This window comes from Daphnia carinata, chromosome 9 (genome assembly GCF_022539665.2).
Source record: "Daphnia carinata strain CSIRO-1 chromosome 9, CSIRO_AGI_Dcar_HiC_V3, whole genome shotgun sequence".
NCBI lineage: Eukaryota > Metazoa > Arthropoda > Branchiopoda > Diplostraca > Daphniidae > Daphnia > Daphnia carinata.
In genome coordinates, this window is record NC_081339.1 from 6,244,502 (window position 1) to 6,252,905 (window position 8,404).

Here is an 8,404-nt window from a genome sequence, read left to right on the forward strand (position 1 = left end):
TTTCGGTATTAAAGGTTGGTCTTTTTATCTTGGTCATTCTGGGGACCATAAAGACAACGATAGGGTCACAAGAGGTATGGGGAAGTAGAGATGACGAAGTAGTTGTACGCTGCTGTTACATGGTAACTGGCTCAAAGTTCGATTTTACAGAGATAACAGCAAACAAAAGAAACAGCTCATTCTGAATGTTTTGACTGGGAATCATTTAAAAAACTACTTGTTTTTTTCACCCTATTACAATTCTGTGTACATAAGGCAGGATCTAGCCAGATTTAGCTTATGTTAAGATAGTTAAAACAGAACCAATAACCCAATTAAGAAGTAGCAAACTCTTGTTTTTTAAGCTTGTTTATCTGAATCCTGCATAATTGTATAAAAAATTTTTAGAAAAAAAAGGATGAAATGTCAATTTGCCGAGTCTGCTGTATCACTGATAAACCGTAAGAGCACAAGCATTAAGGACAACTGAGAACACTAAAGCTATTAGATAATATTGATTTTTAACAATTAAATTGTATGTCTATCAAAAGGATATCTGAAAGCTGATTGCAAAATTCACGGCAAACAAAAACAACGAGAAAACGGAAGGCATAGGAATACCGGCAGAATTGGATGTATTCATGATATCTTCAATCCAAGACGAGTAAGAGCTAATCCTCGTAAATCCGCTGGGATGACCTTTCTGGCAGCCTTGACCCGATCCAAAAGCGATGATTCCAATCTGCTTCCACGTGCCATCCGACTGTTGGAAATTCATAGGACCGCCACTGTCACCCTGGGTAAGTGAATCCCAAAGAATAGCATTGCATGATGTGTTCAGATAGAATAGAGAATGAAACCTACTATGCAAGTTCCACTGCTGCTGTCCCCACTAGTGCAGATAATTGCATCTGTAATAACGTTGCTGCCATAAATGCCACTGCATTCGTCATTAGAAATAACTGGAACTGTCATCTTGTAAAGTACGGGGCTCATGGTAGGACTGCCTGCATGGTCATGCATTGCATTGTTATTTTAATATTATTCTTATTTAGAAAGAAAACAATTCCTACCGTCATAAGTAATGCCCCATCCGGTAACAGTGACGGAACTATTGACATAATCGGGTTCACTTGTACTCGCCAGGCAAATAGGACTGATATATTCTGTGGTATAAAATAATCCCCATTTTTTTTTGTTTTTCGTTAGTGATTATGCCGACGAAACTAATGAACCTATTTACTTTTTACAGCAAATAATATTTACGTGAGAATTTGACAGAGGATTTCAGTTTAATCAGAGCAATGTCTCCAGCCTGCGTAGTTGGATTCCAGTCAGGGTGGATGAAACTTTCGCTGCTCGAGTATAATTTCTGATTGTCCTCTGATACCGTACGATCGTGTTTGCCCAGGTAAATGTCAACGTAATTCACCGTTTGTCTTTTTGTATCGTCAAAATGAAAATTAATGAATTACATTCGTGACAGGTCATAGTGTAAATGAATCACGAAAAGGGTAATGTAGTAAATCCATACCCTGGTACGACGAGACAATGTGCAGCTGTAAGAATCCATTGATCGGAAATCAAACTACCACCGCAGGCGTAAGCATTGCCTCCTTGCATCTCTACTTGGAGCAAGGCTTGCCAAGGGAATTCGTTGGGTATCGCCTCTTCGCCGCCAACAATCCTGTTATTTTTCACGCCGGGCGATATCCGGTTGCGGTTGGCTACTCCGCAGCTTGAAGACTTCTTACGGATTCTACTTCTGCGTTCCATTGCTGGTAAGTTTTGAGACTGTTCCATATTCAACCCAACATTTAAAGCAGATGTGGTATCATCATTATGTAAATAAATTTTTGATTTTTCAATAGGTTTGTCATGAGAAGGTGAAGCTTTGGAAGAAACACTAGCCACAGCCACAAAAATGGTAACAAGAATGAAGAGCCTCATGACTGATGCGTCTGGTAAGTTCCACAATTTAATTGATTCACTAGCTACAGCAACTCGTTCTTCAAACGATTCGATTATTTTTAAGGGGGTAGTTCGGTTTCCTGTGTTTTATATCTTAAGATGCGTCAAGTGGCCTTTACAGGCACGTTTGCCATCACAAACTAAGTCGTTCCAGTCATAAATAAAATCTATTGACATAAGTAGACATTTTTATCTTGCAGTTCCCATCCAGTCGTAGTTCAAATAGGTTATCGATAAAGTAGATTGACGTGATAAGACACAAGTTGCGTTGTAGTACAGTAAATATTGAACATATTAGTCACTACTCATTACAAAATTAAATGTGCCACTATGACGTCTTCATAATTTCCGCTTTTCGATGATCAATGCGATGTTGAGTGGTCCTAGGAATTCGGACTTACATTATAGAATTTTTCAAATGCTTTTTAACGGTTAAAGTGTTGTTTTTAGAACAGTATAGCCAGGGACCTTAGTAGTTTGCGGGTAGTAAAATATTTCGATCAGGAAACCCCATCAAATTTTTTCTTTATTTATTTGTACTTTGTTTCGTTGTACTTTGACGTTTAGCTTTTACGTATAACAAATTATCGATACATATATCGAATTTCTAATTATTAAATTTTATTTTGTTTAATTCCTATTTGTGTTATGGAAAGGTACAGCAGTTTAGCTATGATCCAAATGGAATTCTGTCTCTGGTGATGTTGCAGAGAAATATCGTGCATGATCGTCTTTTTTATGGAACAAAAGATGATGCTTTTGTGGCAATGATCCCGTTGACGATTAAAGCTAATATGCCACTGATGATCATTAAGGAATCAATGGCAGCTCTGTCACCTAAACATTTAACGTATGTATAAAAAATAATAATAAATTCACATTAACACGTAATTATTATTTTCTTAATAGGATTAATAATTAGGAAGATATCAGAGATAATCAATTACTTACAAATTTTGGCCGCAGGTACCCAACCACAATTAGATATGGCTTCCTGATAACTATCAATGCTCCACGAATAAAGTCCTATTAACGTGATACCAATCAACACGGCGACTACTGCCATGCCTGTAACGGCTCCACTCGTTTTCAGCCTACACGCAAAAGCAGCGGATGATTTATTGGTAATTTTTTATTTTTCGTTAGTCATAAAATGAAATATCTAAATTCGTGTACCCACTTTTTCATCATCAGGAGCACACCAAAGATGACTAGGTAAATTCCTCCCCAGATGCCTGCACCTGCTTTATCTGGATCCCATTCTGTATAAATGGATAATGCTGCTATCTTTTTACGGATAGAATACATATAAATTAATTGATGGAATGAAAGTCTAACATTAAATTACCTGCAAACTCAGCGCCAGAAGACCCACTAGCACATTGGTAACACAAAGAATTTTGTTCATGTTTTCGCACACCAATTTATCGTATTAAAGAAGAGACGAAAATTCAAGTTTTAACTCTGAACTAGGGTCGATTTCGAATAATGCCACAATCAAATGAATAACGTCTTATATAGTAGGATGTGAGAACGAAACTTGATGCAACCCATATACTACGAAGTATCTCCCGATTACCAACGAACCTAACGTAAATTGTTTTATCTATAGGTTAGAATCACCTTGGGACTGGTGAAAACAGATGATGATGTTACACCATTTGACATTTGTAGCCATATGGTATGCCACTCATGCGTTCAAAGATCAATGCCACTGATAAAAGAAACGCTAAAATGTCAAAGGAACTTCATAACTGAACGTCGAGGGCCAGTACGTTTACGTGCAGTCGGACTTGATTGGTATGTCGAACGAATTAGTTTTTTTTGTTTTTTTTGTTTTTTTTTGCGATGACGTCTCTGTATTTCGGTTATGTTGTAATGTCCTAGACGTCAGAAGTTGGTTTATGTCATAGGTGAGAAAGTGACCTTATTTCCCTTAATAATGCCTGTACACATTTTCAGTGTTCTAATAACGTGTATTTCGTTTCGTTTAACATTTAGTAGGTAAATAGTGCAGATCGTAAGCCAAAAGTGTTAAGCCAAGAGTTTAACCATAGAAGAAGCCTTTGAGGCTATAAACACGTTGAGGATAACGATGAGACTACCGCTGCAAATCAACAACGAGTCGATGGCGACGCGGCCACCTGTGCAAAAAAGAGAAAACGGTCAGTTAAAAATACTTCCTGTAGTGTAAGTGAAGAATCATTAACTCACATAATCCAATTTCGTTATTAAATAAAAAGAATTCGCAGAAATCGATGAAATCGCTGTACGAGCTGATGCTCCATGCGTGCAACCCAATTAAAGTGAAGCCAATCAACATGGAATAGACTGCTAGAGCTTTGATAGTCTTACAACTGAGCCTGCAATCGTATTCAAAATTTATGGATAATAACCGCACCATTGCGGTTATTAAGGTTATTTGTAACTTTTACAGGTTAAATTACATTCGTGTCTTCAGCAAAGAAGCAAACATGATGAGGAAGGCTCCACCCCAGATTCCCGTACACACCAAATCCGGTATGTAGGTTGCATCACTGACTGCTAATGCTGTAACCTGTATATAGTTACAGTAAAACATGGGCAAAAATTGTGCGGTTCAAATAATCAATTAATTGTAATTTGTAGTTTTATACCTGCAAGCTGAATGCGAAAAGACCCAAGAAAACATTTCCAAAAAAAAATAGAGAATCAGAGTTCATTTCTACTGGTTGCACCTACAATTTAAAGTCGATTGGTCGAGTTGGACAGATGCTGGTAAATGACCAAAATTTAATGCGTAGTTTTCGTTATGTACGATGCCGATAACACAAATAATTTAAAACATTTACAGGATTGCCTTTGAGAGAGGAGATGCATCGTAGTTACGTATCTAGCATGAAAACTGATTATGCTTATCAATTCAGTCTACAACGGCTATCGCAGTTCAAACTCAATATGGACATGGTAAATTCCAATGATAATAGATGGTAATTCCAATTCTAGTCAAACAAAAAGCAAAAATTGTTGCATGTCACCCGGCCGGAATACCATCATATCGGTAGTACTCCAGGTGCATTAAATATCTGCATGGATCCGCATTACCAGAACCGTGCTCCCGAAGCAAATTTTGCAATTCCTCAAATTGAAATAAGGTCACCCTTTACAGAATTCAAGAGAAAAGGAAACAAATGGTATTTATATTCATCAATGCCATTAGGGATTTATTGGAAAATGCTTACACAAATTGTTTTAAAATCTTATCTCCTGGGATCTGCCGCAAGTGCCATGGGCAAACACAATGTAGCTGCAGCATGCTGCCTAGTTGTTATCACCCCAGTCAGGCCAGAATGGCCAATAATAACTACCTGCTTTTCTGACATCGACAGGTTTTAACGTAGCTCCAACGAATATAGTGAGAAATGGCAGCTGCAGCTTGTGCATCGTTGGAGGAAACAGAGAGCTTCATAACTTGTAGTATTTGCCTGTGTGAATTTGATGCAGAATTCAGGAAACCCAAATTTTTGCCTTGTGCTCACACTGTTTGCCTTAAATGTTTAGAGGTTTGTGCATAATTTTGTAATATGGTTATAAATATGACTTCTGATTTTTCCTTCTCTACATACAGGAGATTCACAAGGATTTTGTCATAGCTTGCCCACTCTGTCGTAAAGAGTTCTCATATCAGGACAATGTCTCGTGCCTTCCAAACAACTCCTACGTCCTGCACATGCTAAAATTATCTGGAAAAAATGCTGAATCTGCAAGTAAACCAGAAGTACAGGGGTATAATAATGGTCTACTTTTTCGTTTTTATCTAAATTTCAGCTACAGCTTTGCCATCCAATTCTATTAGGAAACCAACATGGTGTCTCACATGTGGAGTGGTGGCAAAACAAAGCTGTTCAGTTCATTCCATTATTGATGCATCAGCTACCACGATCAAGAATTTCGAATCACTGTTAAATCTCAGAGATGATCTCAAGAAAATGAGGGATCAAGGCCAAACAAAATTAGCCTTGGCAATTGAAAAGAGAAGAGAAATTCAGACCCATTTTCAGCAACTATCTCAGTCATTGAAATTGGTTTTGCATGAAGTCACTGTGCAAGAAGAGCAAAATGACCTCTGCCTTGTTGAAATGATTTCAGAGCTAGAGGCAAACAGTCCTCAATTAAAATCTCGCCCATTATCCTCTGAAATGATATCAGGAGAAGACGACCAAGATCCTATTTTATCCGAAATAATGTCTGTAGTCAATGGTTCCAAACCAGAAGATAGTTTTGAAATTCTCAGAGAAAAAATGAAGAAAACTCTCCATTTGTACGAGAGCAAGCTAGCCGAATCAGTTGCCCTTTCCAAGTCTATCACGTATCAAAGGAAGAGCAATATATCTGTATGGCTTACTGACTCCAAAGATCAAGTCATTCCGACGTGGGACTTGCTGGAAACAGGATTCAACACGTACTGGCCAAATGACACGAGCCTGTCGCCAACTAAACGCGATTTTCTGCTTCTGTCTCACATCGTCTTTTCTATACAAAAAAGGGGCCAGAAGATGAACAAGCAAACAAATTTGGATTGCCCTTCTGTGACCTATAAGGCGAAACCTGTTGCCACCAAATCAGGTGAACCTAGTTCCTCAGTGAAAAGTGAAGAAAATACAACGGTCAAGTTGGATCCCTCAACCGAAAAATTTGATCTCACCAAGTCAACATTTATATTGACTGTCCATCGACACGGCACCTTAAAGGGCACTGTTCATATCAAGCTGTTCGCAAGTTGTGATTCACCATTCGTGCAGCAATTGGGTAAAATCTGCTTTCATTCCCCGAAGCATTTTAGCGATGCCATTGAAAAAGTGAGTTAATTTATTGAATACATTAAATGAAAAACTTTTATCTCATTTTATAATATCGATAGACTGTTCCCGACGTGTTTCTATTGCTTTCGGCCTGTAAGGACATGTCGGATTTTTCCTATAACGGATTGACTGATCTTCCACCTGCACGCCACTACATGGAAGCTGGAATATCTTTGCATTCGGATGAAAAAGGCGTTTCTAAATGCTGGAGTTTGGTTTTCCCTCTTAGTCGTTTTGAGGAGAAAAAGAACGAGATGCACCTGAAAACCTTACAGTCCGTCCATTTTATTGGTCAGGTGAAACAGGGCATAGATGTTATCGAAATGCTCAGTTGGACGTCCAAGCACCAGAGAAGTGGGTACACTTTCACGCTAGAATCGCGTTAGGAAGCTTCCAGCACACGACTCGTGTTTGGGTGCGTAAGTAGTCTTGTTAGTTGTTTTATTATTGTGCTTTTTTATTAATTCGTTTTGTTTTTACATTTTCAGGATAAGAGAATTTTGACAAATGACGTGATATTGTCGTTATAATTTTTTAGAGGAAATAAGGAGTTGAGAATTTTCTCCTTTTTTCATTGAAGGCAAATAGTTTTAATAGATATTTCTTTTCTACTAATATCTACCTCCTAGTTTGTTGTTGCCTACCAATAAGAACAGCAATGGGTTACAAACAGGATAAGAATACACTTTATTTCATTCTTTTTATTTTGTTCAGGTACATCTAAGCTGTAATTCTCTGCATCCATCCATTGGGAAGGTCGCGTTGAAATTAAACGATAGCGTTTGGGCTTCGTTTTGAAGTGATAAAAGCGTTGGCGGCTAGTAAGCTATTTGCAGTAATGATTAAAAAGCCACAAATAACCATAAAGAAATCCAAAGCGACTCTGCTACCTGAAAAATCAACGTGTTTTTAGTTTAAGAGCGTAAGTCCACATTCGTTTTATCTTAAAAAAATATAAGGAATCGATATCTTTGACGGTCGTACATAATTTTAATCCATTGACGATCGTGGGCATCAACTTGCAATCGTGGAGTAATCCTAGATTGCTTCTAAGGCTCTTCGAGTATGAAATCAGTAGCGTAATACCTACCAAAGAAGCCTTCACTGCCATTCCAATAATGATTCTCTTGGTTTTCAGCCTATTTAACAACGTTTGTGTTAAACATCGTAGGATTCTCGGGTTTTAAAATATTTCAAGGGAAATTCACTTTTTGCTGATTAGAAGAAGGGCAAATACGATCAGAAAAATTGCTCCCCAAATCTCTGCAGAAGTGCTGCTAGAAGCCGTGAAGCCGACGACAAGACCTACGAATAGGTTGCTTATTGCACAAACAATCTCCATCGAATTTTTGCAATTCAATCATTGAACAGAAATTATTGTTCTGTAGGTACCATATTTCCAAACTGGAAAACGAGGCTATGTGTATGGTAGTTGGTATGTAGACTAATGAGCCCATAGAAAGAAGGAAGTGAATCAGCTTAAGTGATAACAGTAGGAACGAGTGCACTGCAAAGTCAGTATGAGTAAACTCTCTGATAAGGTGGGGGCGGGGTGAGTAATGTAAAAGAATTACGCGCGAAAAGTACAGAGTTGGCGCCAACCGCTAGGTGGC

General features: G+C 38.1%; 5 protein-coding genes and 1 long non-coding RNA gene across 7 annotated transcripts; 2 read left to right on the forward strand and 4 right to left on the reverse strand.

Annotated features, from left to right (window-relative positions):
* Nucleotides 1–330: 330 nt before the first annotated feature.
* Nucleotides 331–2,012, reverse strand: LOC130698064 (brachyurin-like). The gene is made up of 5 exons (XM_057520862.2): nt 1,514–2,012; nt 1,246–1,418; nt 1,053–1,145; nt 844–986; nt 331–775 (listed from the first exon to the last, which is right to left on the reverse strand). The coding sequence occupies exons 1-5, from the start codon at nt 1,927–1,929 to the stop codon at nt 524–526; spliced, it is 1,077 nt and encodes a 358-aa protein (XP_057376845.1). The 5' UTR covers nt 1,930–2,012; the 3' UTR covers nt 331–523.
* Nucleotides 2,013–2,317: 305 nt separating this feature from the next.
* LOC130698110 (uncharacterized) lies at nt 2,318–3,501 on the reverse strand. Its single transcript, XM_057520918.2, has 4 exons — nt 3,299–3,501; nt 3,131–3,237; nt 2,902–3,044; nt 2,318–2,787 (listed from the first exon to the last, which is right to left on the reverse strand). The coding sequence occupies exons 1-4, from the start codon at nt 3,356–3,358 to the stop codon at nt 2,687–2,689; spliced, it is 411 nt and encodes a 136-aa protein (XP_057376901.1). The 5' UTR covers nt 3,359–3,501; the 3' UTR covers nt 2,318–2,686.
* LOC132088290 (uncharacterized) lies at nt 3,344–4,511 on the forward strand. The gene is made up of 3 exons (XR_009421746.1): nt 3,344–3,750; nt 3,952–4,298; nt 4,412–4,511. It is a non-coding gene; the product is annotated as an uncharacterized LOC132088290 (long non-coding RNA).
* On the reverse strand, nt 3,906–4,775 carry LOC130698106 (uncharacterized). The gene is made up of 4 exons (XM_057520915.2): nt 4,587–4,775; nt 4,398–4,507; nt 4,165–4,313; nt 3,906–4,094 (listed from the first exon to the last, which is right to left on the reverse strand). Exons 1-4 carry the CDS (start codon nt 4,650–4,652, stop codon nt 3,985–3,987), a joined length of 435 nt encoding a protein of 144 aa, XP_057376898.1. The 5' UTR covers nt 4,653–4,775; the 3' UTR covers nt 3,906–3,984.
* On the forward strand, nt 4,578–7,491 carry LOC130698043 (uncharacterized). 2 transcript variants are annotated; one of them, XM_057520826.2, is made up of 8 exons: nt 4,578–4,707; nt 4,784–4,896; nt 4,995–5,123; nt 5,319–5,492; nt 5,558–5,715; nt 5,786–6,788; nt 6,851–7,206; nt 7,280–7,491. In XM_057520826.2, exons 4-7 carry the CDS (start codon nt 5,352–5,354, stop codon nt 7,175–7,177), a joined length of 1,629 nt encoding a protein of 542 aa, XP_057376809.1. In that variant the 5' UTR covers nt 4,578–4,707; nt 4,784–4,896; nt 4,995–5,123; nt 5,319–5,351; the 3' UTR covers nt 7,178–7,206; nt 7,280–7,491. The 2 variants fall into 2 exon arrangements, with proteins under 2 accessions (XP_057376809.1, XP_057376808.1); XM_057520825.2 differs by lacking the exons at nt 4,578–4,707; nt 4,784–4,896; nt 4,995–5,123 and having other exon boundaries at nt 5,227–5,492; nt 6,851–7,210.
* A 14-nt stretch (nt 7,492–7,505) lies between these two features.
* On the reverse strand, nt 7,506–8,309 carry LOC130698111 (uncharacterized). Its single transcript, XM_057520919.2, has 3 exons — nt 8,000–8,309; nt 7,776–7,930; nt 7,506–7,681 (listed from the first exon to the last, which is right to left on the reverse strand). Exons 1-3 carry the CDS (start codon nt 8,131–8,133, stop codon nt 7,560–7,562), a joined length of 411 nt encoding a protein of 136 aa, XP_057376902.1. The 5' UTR covers nt 8,134–8,309; the 3' UTR covers nt 7,506–7,559.
* Nucleotides 8,310–8,404: the final 95 nt, after the last annotated feature.

Excerpts from the sequence above, each read along its gene's own strand:
- LOC130698110 (XM_057520918.2), bottom strand. The coding sequence starts at position 3,358 with ATGAACAAAATTCTTTGTGTTACCAATGTGCTAGTGGGTCTTCTGGCG. Across the intron at positions 3,238-3,298 it reads TTCTGGCGCTGAGTTTGCAG|ATAGCAGCATTATCCATTTA; the intron begins GTAATTTAATGT and ends ATCCGTAAAAAG. Across the intron at positions 3,045-3,130 it reads GTGCTCCTGATGATGAAAAA|GCTGAAAACGAGTGGAGCCG; the intron begins GTGGGTACACGA and ends TTTTGCGTGTAG.
- LOC130698043 (XM_057520826.2), top strand. The coding sequence starts at position 5,352 with ATGGCAGCTGCAGCTTGTGCATCGTTGGAGGAAACAGAGAGCTTCATA. Across the intron at positions 5,493-5,557 it reads TTTGCCTTAAATGTTTAGAG|GAGATTCACAAGGATTTTGT; the intron begins GTTTGTGCATAA and ends CTCTACATACAG. Across the intron at positions 5,716-5,785 it reads AGTAAACCAGAAGTACAGGG|GAAACCAACATGGTGTCTCA; the intron begins GTATAATAATGG and ends CAATTCTATTAG.
- LOC130698106 (XM_057520915.2), bottom strand. The coding sequence starts at position 4,652 with ATGAACTCTGATTCTCTATTTTTTTTTGGAAATGTTTTCTTGGGTCTT. Across the intron at positions 4,314-4,397 it reads TCTTTGCTGAAGACACGAAT|GCTCAGTTGTAAGACTATCA; the intron begins GTAATTTAACCT and ends ATACGATTGCAG. Across the intron at positions 4,095-4,164 it reads TAATAACGAAATTGGATTAT|GTGGCCGCGTCGCCATCGAC; the intron begins GTGAGTTAATGA and ends TTTTTTGCACAG.
- LOC130698064 (XM_057520862.2), bottom strand. The coding sequence starts at position 1,929 with ATGAGGCTCTTCATTCTTGTTACCATTTTTGTGGCTGTGGCTAGTGTT. Across the intron at positions 1,419-1,513 it reads CATTGTCTCGTCGTACCAGG|ACAAACGGTGAATTACGTTG; the intron begins GTATGGATTTAC and ends CGATACAAAAAG. Across the intron at positions 1,146-1,245 it reads ATCCTCTGTCAAATTCTCAC|AATATATCAGTCCTATTTGC; the intron begins GTAAATATTATT and ends TTTATACCACAG.
- LOC130698111 (XM_057520919.2), bottom strand. The coding sequence starts at position 8,133 with ATGGAGATTGTTTGTGCAATAAGCAACCTATTCGTAGGTCTTGTCGTC. Across the intron at positions 7,931-7,999 it reads CTTCTTCTAATCAGCAAAAA|GCTGAAAACCAAGAGAATCA; the intron begins GTGAATTTCCCT and ends GTTGTTAAATAG. Across the intron at positions 7,682-7,775 it reads CGTCAATGGATTAAAATTAT|GTAGCAGAGTCGCTTTGGAT; the intron begins GTACGACCGTCA and ends TTGATTTTTCAG.